At 50.7% G+C, this 13,660-nt stretch overlaps 1 protein-coding gene across 2 annotated transcripts; it reads right to left on the reverse strand.

Annotated features, from left to right (window-relative positions):
- Positions 1–27: 27 nt before the first annotated feature.
- Positions 28–13,527, reverse strand: LOC106039792 (uromodulin-like 1). 2 transcript variants are annotated; one of them, XM_013187199.3, is made up of 7 exons: positions 11,735–13,527; positions 10,473–10,710; positions 4,182–8,670; positions 3,388–3,627; positions 2,543–2,699; positions 1,920–2,049; positions 28–1,430 (listed from the first exon to the last, which is right to left on the reverse strand). In XM_013187199.3, exons 2-7 carry the CDS (start codon positions 10,528–10,530, stop codon positions 1,279–1,281), a joined length of 5,226 nt encoding a protein of 1,741 aa, XP_013042653.3. In that variant the 5' UTR covers positions 10,531–10,710; positions 11,735–13,527; the 3' UTR covers positions 28–1,278. The 2 variants fall into 2 exon arrangements, with proteins under 2 accessions (XP_013042653.3, XP_047919444.2); XM_048063487.2 differs by lacking the exon at positions 4,182–8,670 and having other exon boundaries at positions 100–1,430; positions 10,473–13,527.
- Positions 13,528–13,660: the final 133 nt, after the last annotated feature.

Genomic DNA, 13,660 nt, shown 5'->3' on the forward strand with positions numbered 1-13,660 from the left:
CCCCCCCTGTGTGTCCCCCGCACTGCTCCTGGCCGTGCTTGGGCACCGTGCCCAGCTCCTGAGCCACGACCAGCTTCTCTCCATGTTCCTGAGAAGCTGCCATGCTTCAGACGGGGCTGTGTTTTGGGCGCACATCGGTGCAAAAAGCAGCATGGCTTTCTGTGTCACTGCTCCACTCCCTGCTGCTGGTGCAGAGCCTGTTGTTGTAGGGAGGAGGGCAGTCCTTCGGCTAAACTGCAGGGCTGGGGTGCAGGAGAGCCAAACTCTTTGAGCTATGATGTACACAGGCTTTTAGTTTGCTTTATGCCTTGAAAGCTGTAAAGAGGGTTTAATGACACTTGTCTGGGGCATAAATGGCATTAACAACAGCACAGGGACGGTGTAGGTAAGTCACTGTCGAATACAATGTGGTGCTGATTTCCTTAGCACTACTGCTGTGCAAATAATAATTAGTGTTTCTGCAGGGTAATTGCCATCGGGTTTTGACCTAGAATTTGTAGCTACATAGCAGATCTGCAGAGATTCTTGTAGGGAAACGGACCCAGGTAGAAGTGTGAGCTACTCCTCTGCTGCATTTGGCACAGGTGCTCTGGCAAGGGCCCTTTTGCTGCCTGCATCCTGGCCCCAGGGGTAAAGAACCTTAGGACTTAGACGGTGAATGGGGTTTTTTATGTGCTCTGAAATGCAGACTTACGGACAAAGCTTTTACGTGCTGAACTTTTTCCCCATTATGTAGATTTTACTAACAGGCAGACACTGGAAACTTGCTTCCACCAAAAGCAAGAGACCACCAGCATGAGCACAGGCAAAGAGAAAGGGGACCCAGCTCCTGAGACGTGAGACACGCCAGTGAGATGAGCTGCTGAGCTGGATCTCTGAAGCTCTTGGTTGCTGTCCCTGTTCCCAACCAGTAACCTTGAGTTTTTTTATTTTCTCAACAATCTGGTCTCCCTGATGGCATGGCTCTAGTCTAGTGCTTTATTTTAGGTAGATCTACTGCACCCTGACAACTTTTCCATTTCTGTGAACAGACTGTGTGCTGGTGCTTGCACATATGGCATTTTAAGCTCTGCTCTCCCTTTTAGCTGAGCTGCTCCTACAGCCCTCTCCATGCTGCAGCTTGTGGGTCTCCTTCACACTTAAAGCAGCGGCTGGAGAGCTTGCTCCCTGGGTCAGCAGAAGCTCTACAAAAGCAATACAGTGTGCAATGCAAAATCAATCGCTCTTCTGATCATTGTAGCTGTGGTGTGGGATCTGCAGAGGTCAGCTGCTCCTAGTTCACAGGCCGCGGATTTCTCCAAACTGTGGACAACCTAGGCTTTTGGTTTTCCGTCTGTGGTGCAGCCAAAGGCTGATGAAAGCACTGCCCAAAACAGCAAAGCCAGTCAGGGACCCCAGCAGAACGGGCACCAGCATGGCAGAATCAGGACCTGGAAATAAAGTAATCGACCTGTGAACAGCGTTAAGGAGGTAAGGAAGAAGAAAGGGGAGGCTAAAACCCCATCCATCTTTACAGCACACCAAGCAGGTAGGGCTGTTTCTTCCACAGAGTAATCTGGATGGGTAGTTCCCTTTCTTTGGGAAGACCCAAACACTTTGCCTTCAGATCTCACAGTAAATAGTCTTTGCATAAGAATGTCAGACACAAAAGTTAAGTGACTCTCAGAGATGGTGCCACTGATTTAAGTAGTCTGTCATGCTCGTGACATGCTGGAATGAATCTCTCTCCTTTCTAACTGCTGGACAACAGCTGATTAACATAAACCAGCTGCTGTATTTCACCTGCGGACAGAAAGAAAAATGAAAATGCTCCCAATTGGTGACCAGCCTTATTCTGCTATCATTTTTCTTACAGCAGAAACACTGAGCAGAGACTTCTGCAGGAGAGAGGCAGAGAGAGATGCAAATCAGGGACCCACCTTCCACAGGTTTATAGAGAAACCTGTCCTTGGTTCGCAGAACTGGACCAAACGAGATCAGGTTGTGCAGCTGCCCAGGGCTGTTCCTGTCACCTGGCTGGGGAAGCGGCTCCACACTGTCAAAGCAGCCCTGGGGAAGATACGTGGAAGGCTCTGAACGTGTCCCGAACACGGCGGTGCCTGGGCAGAACCCCGCACCAGCGGCTCTGCTCTGTCCCCATAGCTGGAGCCGTCCCCTGGGCTCAGGCTCCATCCAGCTCTGCTGCTGCTCCAAGGATGATTTGCCCAACACTTGGACCTGCCCCTGTGTCAATTCCATAGCTCCTTTCCCTAGCGATTAACTTGCTTGTTATTATGCTTCTTAGGTGGACTACACGAGGCAAAGGTAAATCATCTGTGGTCAGAAAGTGAAAATAAAGCACGGCGAGCTCAGTTGGCTTAACCAGGTGTAGAAATTCACCTGGGGCTTTAGGAGACACACAGTGTGCAGGAGATTAAAAGGAGGGCAGGAGGCAGAAGGTGGAGCTCTGTAGCCTACCATCAAGGCTCTTTACATCGACCGCACTTGCTGGAAGCACCAAATCTTTTCAAAAGACCAGCGAGGGCGGACCCTTCCCACTTACCTGTTCGCAGCCCGGTTTGCCGTGCAGACAGACATTGAGCTCGCAGTGCAAATAGGCCACCGAGTGATTCAGCACCTGGAACGGCTGGATGGTGAAGCTCGCAGCTCTGGGCTCGCTGCTCTGCAGTAACTGGATGTGTCTGCATTCGGACAGCAGCCTGGCAAGGACAAATGGAAGCAGCTTCAACTTCCAGCACCCCCTGAGTAAGGGAGGGAGGAGGGAGATGTGCTGGCACTGCTCTGCACAAGCTCTAGGCCAGGTGTCTGTAGCTGCAGGCAGAGTCAAACAGAAATCCAGCAGCCTCAGCACCCCAGCCTGGACGTGTACCTGCTGTGGAGGCCAGCACCCTCGAATAGCAGAACTGTTTCTTGGAGGGTTATCACGCTAAACCATAACAAAGGCTGCTGTGATGTGATGACCCTTCCCTGAGCCAGACATCTCCAGAGGCAGTGCAGAGGTGACCTCCCCTTATATCCAGTACAGGTAAACCTGAAAGCCCTTTTTACTGATGGCACTAACATGCAGCACTTCCAAGACACATTTCATGCCCCGGTGGCTTTATAAACATCAACCCATGAATCCTCCAACACCCCTGTGCTCAACCCAGACAGGTTAGGCAGCAATAGCCGTGAACTTCACGTGGAAGTGGGACGGCTCATTGCATAAAATAACGGGTGAAGGGAGGAGAGCCCCACGTCTCACGGAGCCCTTGGTGCTGACAGCGAGGGGAGCAGGGCACTCCTGGACTCATTCCCACCGCTTTCATTTTGCTCAGCACCAAAGAGGCCGGGCTGCAGCCCTGGGACAGGAGTGAGGGGTGTCCCCAGGCCAAGCCCATGCCGTACCTGGGGAGCAGGCAGCACACGGCGCTGGGGCCCCCCGGGCTGCTGGACGGCGTCACGCAGCAGGAGCGGACCCGCAGCACGGGCTGGCTGCTGCTGCTCCGCACGGCCAGGGAGGCCAGGAAGGCGTCCTGGGGAGGTGCTGAGCCCTGCAGCTCCGGGCTCGCTTCTGCCGCAGGGCGCAGGCTCATCTGCACCGTGTAGTTGCCAGAGCCACAGGCCTCGTCGCTGACAACTGCGATCCTGGAGGGAAAGAAGGAAAGAAGCTGAAGCCCAGCCCAGCTCTGCATTAAGATCAGGTCCCTCAGTGAAACCAAGCAGATCGGTGAGCTCAGTTTGCAAACGAGCTGAATTCAGGTGAACGGCAACTGGACCCTGGCATGGCAGAGCCTCCCATGGACAGAAGAGCCTCCTGCGGCTGCACAGGCACCTCGTCTGAGCGAGGGAAACGTGGGAGCGTGGCGCTGTGTGGGGATATCTGCCGCTTTGCTAGCACATTGATCGTACTAGCAGATGCTTCCACTTGCAAATCTGCACGTAGAACTGTTTTGGGAGGCGAGGCAGAGAGTCAAAGGCTACTGTGAAAAAGAAAGCGAGGTCCAAAGGACAGCATTAATATCTGAAACATGAAAAGATTTTTTTCCTGTAAGATGTGAGGTCATTGCAGAATGAACTAAACGTTTTGGAAACAACAATACATCATACCCGTGATGCTGAGCTCATGGAGCCATTTGGATATTAACCCCTCACACCCCATAAATCACACAGCCCAAACACCAACTCGCCGTGACAATTACCCGCTGAGAACGGCACCGTCCTGCTGCAAAACCCTCCTCTGCCGGGATTCACTCAGCAGCGCCCTGGGCTCCGAACCCGGGGGCATTAGAGCAGATTCTGAGCCTGCGGGGTCTCCGTGGGTCACCCCGTGTGGTCCGGCCTCCTCCTCGGCCTCTGTGCCCGGGAGCAGCCCCTCGGTGGGTGCAGTGGCCGTAGCACCCGGCCAGGGATCGCTGGCTGCTGTGCGTGCTGCCACGGCCCCCGCAGGATGCGAGGGGCTCCCCAGGCTTGGAGGCAGCGGGCTCAGGTCTCTGGTTAGGAGCATCTCAGCACCATCAGCAGCTGCTTTATTTAAGGCAGCTGGCCGATTGGTAACCTTACTCGCAGGCACAGAAAGTGATTTTGCTGTAGACGGCCCCGCGGCCTGCCCAGCAGCGTGCTGGCTGGAGTGGCCAGCCTCCTGCTCCGTGCTGGCTCCCAGGGGCACCTTCTCCTCCCGTGCCCGAGGTGCTGAGGAGGTGGCTGCCCGACCAGGCACCTGGCTGGCGGTGGCTGTGTCCCCTTTCAGAAACACGCCCTCGCTCTTCGCCCCCGATGCAGGGACCTTAGCTGAGCTGCTCATTACGGCAATTGTAGGAAACACCACGTTCGGGTCAGATTGCAGAGCCGATGTTGGCAGGAAAAACACTTTCTTTTGGCTAAATGAAGCGGTGATATAATCATTCTTAGCCGCAGAGAGAGAAGTCACCGCTAATGGAGATGGCGAGGTGGTCTGTGTCAATTTAGGCTCGCTCTCGAGAGCAATCATAGGCTCTGCAGCCGCAGACGGCTGTGCTGGAGCCACACCAGCCTGGCTGCCGAGAGCTGCTGCGGGGGGCTGCTCTGTCTTTGTGCTAAACACGGCCGGCAGAGACGTGCTGGTTCCCAAGAATCCACCAGCTCCCATTTTTCTCGGGCTTGCGCTGCCTTCGGTTGGTTTCCCATTTTCTCCCACATTGGCTGGTGAGAACAATGCAGAAGGTGCTCGACTGCTTTGCTCACGTTTCACAGCCGATGGCAGGGGAACGTGGGCAGACACCGGTGAGGGCAGGCTCGCGGGGGACCTGCCGTACATCCTCGGGGGGGTGCTGGTCGCCAGCAATTTCCCAGAAGCTGCTGTTTTGACCTTTGTTGCAAATAGGGTACGCGCTGGTACTGGTGTTGGGGTCTCCGTCCTGACAACAGGCTTGGGCACAATGGTAACAAATTCCAAGTGCTTGGTGAGATCAGGCTTTATAGAGGTGGGGGGGACGGGTGCTGCTTTAGCACGCAGAGTGACTCCAGAAGAGGCAGTGCTGCCCGCTGCCGAGCCTCTGCCATCATTGCCAGCTGGAAATACTGAGAAAGCCAACACAGCGCTGGGTACAAATGGAACTTGTGACGGCAGCCTTTGGAGCGACTCGGTGCTTAGCTGACTTTGCGACGTGGACTGCAAAGGCACGATGTTTGGGGACATCTTTAGCGGGTATTTTACAGTTCTAGCTGAGCTCAAACAATCTGTGCACGGTGCACGGGCAGAGGAAGACGGGCTCACTGAGCCCTGGCCATGGGTGGTGGTCTGCAGCGTCAGTCCCGTACCGTGCTGCACCTGACCCACAGCCCCTGCGACAGTAAACGGAGGCTGGGCCGGCATCGGAAGACCAGCGAGCCCCACTGCTGACAGCAAAGGGGTTACAGAAAAAGAAAGCGGCTTTTCAGCTTTGAAAAATCCTGTGGGGGCTGTAGGGGGGCTGTGCTGTGCCCGCACCAGTACTGGTGGCCCCAGGGAGGCGGGAGGCTCGGTTGCCATCCCACCAGGGGAAGGCACCTCAGCCCCTGGGGAAGGGGCAGCAGCTGCCTGCAGCTCCTCAGGCAGCCCCTGTAGGTGAGGAGCCTGCGCTGCTGTGCTCGTCCTCAGCTGCGGGTCCAGCAAGCGAGCTGCTGCTGGGGCAGTGGCTTGAAAAGAACTAGGGATGGCCACGTAACTCGCAGTAGTCAGCACTGGCTGAGAAGTAACTTTGGCTTTCTCCGCTCGCTGGTCAGAAGCAGTGGAGAGAGTAGTTTGAGGTCTCAGAGACTCACTAGTGGGATGCGAGGAACTAGTTTTCTCTGGGATATCACGGCTGTGTTCATGGGTAACCACGGTCTGACCTTGCTTGTTTGTGAATGAGAGGGCGCTTTTGTGGTCATCTTCACCCTGAGGAGAGGGCACCATCTGTAAGTCTGCTCTGTCCGTGGGAAAAAGGATAAATACAGGCTTAACCAGAATTAAGCTAGAAGGACTCCCATTTCGCAAGTTTGCAAGATCTGCTAACGAAGAGTTTGATGCTGCCAGGATTTGCTGAACAGAAACCAGAGTCCCAACACTGACATTAGGGAAACTTGCAGGCAAAGGGGACTCTTGCATGGGAAGCAGGCATATCATGCCATCGGTATTCCTAAGCAAAAAGGACAAATACAGGGATGACGGGAGCATTTTAGGGTGATCGGTTCTGAGAGCACTGAGGTTTTTGGTAGCTGCATCATGCGATGCACCAAACTGCTGCAGCAGTGCTTGGGCCAGATGTGCTGGGATCTCAGAAACAACAGGTACCGCTGGCTCAGGACGTGCTGTTGTTGTGCTGGACTGGCTTTCCTGTGCATGGGGTGGGTGCAGTCTGCCAACAAAAGCTTCCAGGCTTCCAGCGTGCTGGATGGGGGAGGCTGAAGGGGCAGAGCTGTCAAGAGAAGCTTTCTGGTTCTCATCATGCAGTCCAGAGGGGCTGGAGACCACGCTGGCTTGTGGAGTCAGGGGAGGAGAACCAGCCTTATCTATCTGATGTGGAAGACTTTTCTGTCCCTTGGAATCTCCCACCGTGCTCATCTGCGGCACCACAGCGAACGCTTCCCGAGGTCCGGGATGGGCTGAAACGCCTCGAACCTGAGACCCAGAACCAGCAGCAGCAGATGAAGTCAGTATGTGGAGTCCTCTCGCGGCAGAGGTGGGGACACCCATCGGCTGCAATCCAGCATAGGAAGCAACAGATGTAGCTAGTGGCTGAAGTGCTGCGTGAACAGCAGCAGAAGTGGTTACAGGTGGAAGGGCTGTCTTCTCAAAGGTAGATGCACCTGGAAGGAGTGGAGATGTTGCTCCTTTTAGCTCTCTAGTAGTTTGGGAGAGGTTTAACGTGAAGCTTTGTGACTGGCCTGATGAAGATGAATTAGAAGAAGCCTGCGGGCTTTTAGAGGATCTGGATTTTTCAGGCTTACTTGTCATCATCAGGTGATCTGCATCTCTTTGTAAAGCTAGGACTGTGCTTTCCTGAGCGCTCCTGTTGGTGTCATGTGAAGCATGGTGTTTAGTACAGTTGAGAGTCTGGGACAAGAGGAGAGGCTGTGGTTTATCGGCTGCATCAATGGGCCCTTGAAATGGAGGTGGAATCAATTCGTCATGACCTAGAGCTTCAGGATGCATCAGCAATGAAGACAACTGTACATTGCCTTGCAGGAGCTGCTGAAGAGCAGGCAATAGGGTTGTGTGTCTAGAGCCATTTATTACAGCTGTTACTGAGTTTCTGCCTTCACTGCCTGCTGGTTCTTGGTTCAGAGATAAAAGAGGGGAAAACTGAACAGCAGTTGTCTGTGTCACTCTGAAATAAGCTGCATCAAGGCCCACCGAAGCTGGCTTTTGTGGGAATGCAGAAGTAGTAAATTGAGCATCCACACTCCGAGTCCTCTTCACGTATGTAGGTGTCACAGCAGCTCTGCTGTCAGGCTGGACTTGGGGACTTGCATCCCTTGGCCTTTTGGTAGTGGGAGGTGCTAATGGTGGTAACCGGCCCAGCCCTGCACTTACAAAAGCCATCTTAACGCTGGTCGGAAACGGAGATGGTGCTGTTTCTTTTCTTGGAGGATGGAAATTTACCGTTGAAGTCAGAAGAGAAATTTTAGGACTTGGCACCTCCGTCTGCTTGATAACAGGAATGGGAGAGACAGCTGCAACCCCCCGAGAGTCTTGGTGCACCCCCCCAGTGGGAGTGGGCTGGGGCAGCCCAGCGCTGGAGCTGGTCGGGCTGACAGCAGCCTCAGGGACAGTCTGTGCTTTGCCTGGCACTGACCTCTCTGACTGCTCTGGATGGGTGGTGGCCTGTGAGCCTCGTGCAGAGGTGGGGACACTTACATTACTCAGGAGATCGTTAGAAAATGCATCTCCATCCTGCAGTTTTAAAGCGGACTGTTGATCAGACCCCTCCAAGTTTCTAACCACCTCCTTAGGCAGCGTGGCTGTTGCTCTTGCAGCTGTCTCTGTGCGGACAGGAATGAAGTCAGCTGTCATTTCACTGGTAGGATCAATCCCTGCAGTCTGGAAGTGGAACGTCACCTCCGCCGAGTCACCTCCTGTAACGGGGAGCTCCTCGCTGGGCACCGGGCTGCTCTCGGCTCTCAGCTGGGCTCCTCCGGGAGAGCCCAGGCCTGGTGCTCCACTGACGGGAAGCTCGTCTCTGGAGGCACCTGATGAACAGAAAGCAAGCTTTTGTCTACTTCCTCGTAGGTGAGCTTTTCACAGTTTGCAGCAGGCTGAGAGGGAAGCAGAAAGTTTCAGAAGGAGGACGGGCAGCTCCAGCACTGCTGTTCTTACAGGCATTACAGAGAACGAAGCCCCCAGGTTGCCCAGGAATAGGCTGGTAGCTCTTCAATAGCACCACAAAAATCAATGTATCTGTGACTGAGCTCTCCCACGTGGCCCCCCAGCACCCCAGTCCTGTGATGAGTTTCCCCATCCGTAGTGAGTGACCAGGCTGCACAAAGCTGTTTTGTTTTGAAAAAGTGACACAGGACTTAGTAAGTTTGCTACCTTTAGCTTTTCACATCCAAAGCAGACACCGTGTCATTTTAGAGGCAGACCTAAGGTTTTAAATGCTATTGTTTTGTCCGCACATTTTATTTTTTTCTCCTCACATTCAGAAGGTTGACATTTGCAAGGATGCTTTCAAAGCCATGGACTAAAATATTAATGTACTTTCCTCCCCCAAAACCTTTAAGCATTTTTCCTTAGGCACCTGCCAGCAACTGCATGCATCTAAAAACTAAGATGTGATTATGCATTTAAGTGCTATGCATTTAAATTGTGTTTTTGACAAAGCCAAAGCAGAGGCTGGGCAGCTTCATTTCAGATAAAAGCCCTGGGGTTGGTGCCCAAGTGCAGTGCCTTGAGAGGAGATGATGACTTGCCCATGGTCACCTGCAGAACCAGTACTACTCCAGTAATAATGAGCAGGGGAAGCTGATAAAAGGGAACCCAGGGCGCTGATATATTGCTAAAAAACAAATGGAAGTTAATGGGTGATGGAGACAGGGATATTAAGCTTACAAAATATTTTGAATTGTGATTTTGCATAAACAGACAGAATTCCTGTTGTTTAGCCCCAGCTCGGCAAAGCAACACAAGTGATCTGCCTAAAGATATGCATGCACTCAAATGCTTTACTGAATCAAGGTCTCAGATTAAGAAAGTGTTATAAATATACATAAATACACCTCGCAATGGGACAAGTTAATTTAAAGACAAGACAAATCGAATTACAAATTTGGTGGAAAATTCCTTGAACGCCCACTCCTAAGTTTATCTTTACAGAAGAAACTACCCTGCCTGAAGACACAAGGCTGCTTTCAAGAGCCAAGTTTAATTTATGCATCCTTGCAGGGTATGCTCAAAGGCTCACAATAAGAGGTAGAAAGTGAAGACTGACTGGTGCCCTGCTATGAGTGACAGTAGCCCTAGGAAGTTGCTTGAGGCACGACAGCATTACAAACTCACCACTGCTTTCAAACTGTCAGAAATGTTTGGCCAGCCAGCTGTACCCAAAGAAAATGCCGAACAGTGCACTACTGTACGGTGAACAGGCAAGACCATGCTTAATGTAATCAACAGTGATGCCTGGAAATATATTTTTTAACCTGGGCTGCAGCAGACGTGAGTTTGGCCCCCAGTTCTGCTATTGACCGGCTCTATGAGAAGTGGCTGTTTGGCTCTGCTTTCCCCCGCACCCTTCAGGGAAGGGACCCTCTCCCAGTTCAGATTCATATCACAGCTGTGCCCTGATCCCAACACTCCCATAGCAGAAACCATTCAAACCAAATCTTGAGCCTTACAGCACAGCTGCACAAACGAACAAGTTGCTCCTTCATCTCCTTTCTGTCTCACACCTGAGACTGATGGCACAGTACCTGACATAGGTTTTCTGCTCACTGACACTACAGGAGGAGGAGACAGAAAGACAGCACATGAGATTAGGACAGGGCACATCACTCACCAGATAAATCCAATAGTTCAGATGCAATCAGGATAAAGATGGGAAACTTTTCCTGCATTTTGTGAAGCAGCTCCTGAGTCACCCCAACAACAGTCTATCCAGATCGGGAGCAGCTTGCTAAGGTCTCACTGCTGCCCCGTAGCAGTGAGCATTTGCTGGGATTGTTCTGGAAGAGTTTTGTTTTGGGCAGAGTATTGGGTTACTTTATAAGAGCTTAGGCCAGGCAGCAACCAATAACCTGTTCCAAAAAAAAAAATAAAAAATTAAAAGCCTTCACCAATTGGAATCAAATGATTTTTAACAAAAACTTGTGTTCATGTGAATGGCAAAAATAGAAAATGTGAAACGTGAGAGGTTGCCTGTGCAAAGCAGCACTTTGTTTCTGAATTAAAGGTTAAAATGGTGCCTGGGCCAACAAGGGTCTGAAGTTTCTGACAGTTTGTGCTGAGGCAGACATACACAGGGATCGGCCTGGATGCCCGACGGAGGCACCTCACTAAAAACCAAACCATTCTGACCGCTCTTTGCCACCGTGAGCCCAAGGGGCACACATTCTCTCCCCACGACCTGTCGGGTAGGACTAGGCCACAAAGGAAAGTGGCTGTGGTGCTGTCACCACCACCCCGCTGTGCCCAGCCTGGGTTTCTTCCCCAGGCCGCAGGATGAACCTGGAGAGGCGGGTCACAGCATGGGCCTGACCCTTCTGGCTCCTTCTGTGAGGCTGGAGTAAGGACCACGGGGAAAGAGCAAGCATGACAAACAGCTTAACAAGTACAGCTTAAACTTTCATAACAACAGAAAAGGCCAGAGGCTTGTTAAGCAGTCACAGTTACGCCCCTTTCTCCTTCGGGAGTTAGGCCCCAGCGTCCTCGCAAATGTTGGCCTGAAGTTTGCAGGCAGTAGGGGTCAGGCACCCTTTTAGCACCAGGCAGCTGCACACATACAAAAGCAAGAGAAACTCTGGGAGATGGGAAATTTAGAGCAATGCAGGCTAAGGAGATAAGAGAGAACATTATTACATAGCCGCGAGTGTTGTGAGTGCAGTGGAAATCGCATCTAAAAAATGAGCAAAATTCAGATAAGCAGCATAATGACAGCTCAGAAAAGCACTGTAAAGGACACCAAGGAAGAGGTGATTGCTCTTGAGGGTTATAACAATAAACCATTATCCGCCCTTCAGCAAACTGATGAAGTGTTGTGCAGATAGCACGGCAGGTTCGGTACTGACAGACCCCATTTCCAGTCCCAGCCACGTCACTCACCTGAGCAGGATAAGCAAGGTCAGGCCACTTCATCTCTTTCCCACTCTGTAAGATGTTTGGAAACGGAAATTATCCTGACTGGCATTTGTACAGCACCTGACACACGGGGACGCTAGTTTTAGTCAGTGCCTTAACCCCCAACCAGCACACAGTAATTTGTCGTGTTAGCTAGCACACAAAATGCTCCATTTCCAGGAGCTCCACACCTCCCAGCTGCAGCCTCCTTCCTCTGCTGCTCACTAGTCTGACCCCTGCCTGGCCTTGAGTGCACACAGCTGACAGCAGGCCCAGTCCTGCAGTTCTTAGATTAGAGCTGCTCTTTCTGCTTCCAAGGGACTGTGATCAAAATTTGAGATCTGCCGTTCAACCTGTATCACGCTGGCAGGTTCTTCGTACTTCAAATGGGATTATAGCTTGTACAAGCTCAATGACCCTTCAGAAATGGCCCATTGGCTTGGGTCCATGCCCCAATCCCAAATGGCAATAGTGCCCGGCCTGCTCATAAACACTCTGCAGTACTAATGCTTTTTGATGAGGATGAGTGAGTTCAACGACCTTTTGCAGAGGGAAGTTAGAAGCAATTCTGTTACGAGTTCACCATTTTCTTTTGGGAGCAATAGCAACTGGAATGTCAGGGCTTTTTTTTAAGCAAAACCCAACTTGTCAGTCAAATTCAAGAAAGACCTTCAGCTTTCAGGCTTTTAAGGGGATTTCAACTCCTGCAATTTTCTGGTGACACAGTACATCTGCAATTCCCCTCTGACATCCTACCTCTGTAAACACAGGGTTCAATGGATTTTTTTGCTAAAACAATGCTTGGCATTTGTCAAAGTCAAAGAGCAGTGCTTATTTGAACTCGAACACTCCACGAAGGTAGCAACGTTTGTTACATATTTGCCTAGGCAGCACATAATTTAAAGGTAGTGGTTTTAAAAAAACCAGGGAGATTATTGATTTTCATTGTGAGTGGAGAAAAACCAGGCACATGAGAAATCCTTCTTCTGAAGCGAGAAGATACAGCTGCTTTTTGAAAAAGGAGATGATCTGTAATTTGTCAGCCACTGTTCTAAAGGGATAAGTTTACATACATAGACTTCAAAGTCTTCAAGGGATATGTTTTAAGAAGCATCTTAGAAACCCACTAAACCTGTGCTTTTTTTGATTTACAGATGATTAACACACACTCCTAGTACTTTGCCTTGATTCTAAGGCTGTGTTTTATTGCTGACGATGAACTTTGGCAATAAAGCTGCTATACTTTAATGCAGAAAGCAGGTTCTTTAGACTAAACTCTTCTTCATGTGATTTAAACTGCCTTTTTAGAAGAACACATAAGAGCAGCAATGGATTAATGCCTTGCTTTTCAAATTACACTTTCCTTGCCCTTACCCTTAAGTCATTATTGACCTCCCCAGAAAACAGACATTTGAAGGATGCACTACTTGTGTTATTGTGTAAAAAAAATGACCATAGAGCTGATTAGAGAGGAACACAGAGGGCCACAAGAAAGTACTTAGGATCAAGATCAACTACTGTTCTTACTCTGCACAAAACTAAAGGGCAATGGAATCTGACTAAATTTACCAAAACAGCAAAACTGATGCTTTTAAAAGTAACCACCCCTAAATTGTACACAAACTGCATTACCATAAGTTATCACAAAGGCTCACAGCTTAGCGAAATTAAGACCGAAGTATTTAACCACCTAAGAATGATGTTTAAGCAAAGCGGGAGGTGATATCACACATGCAATACCAAAGCATAATTTAGCAATCAATGGAGAGTGCATGGGGAAAAGGATTCTCCAAAGTGACACCCTACTCCAGAAGTGTAGAGGATTATTTCTTTTCTTCTAAACATTGGGTTCTGTCACCAACTAGAAAGTAGAGTAGATGACCCATTGCTCAATAATTAAACAGCAAGGAA

The sequence above is a fragment of the Anser cygnoides genome, chromosome 21 (assembly GCF_040182565.1).
Source record: "Anser cygnoides isolate HZ-2024a breed goose chromosome 21, Taihu_goose_T2T_genome, whole genome shotgun sequence".
Lineage (NCBI taxonomy): Eukaryota > Metazoa > Chordata > Aves > Anseriformes > Anatidae > Anser > Anser cygnoides.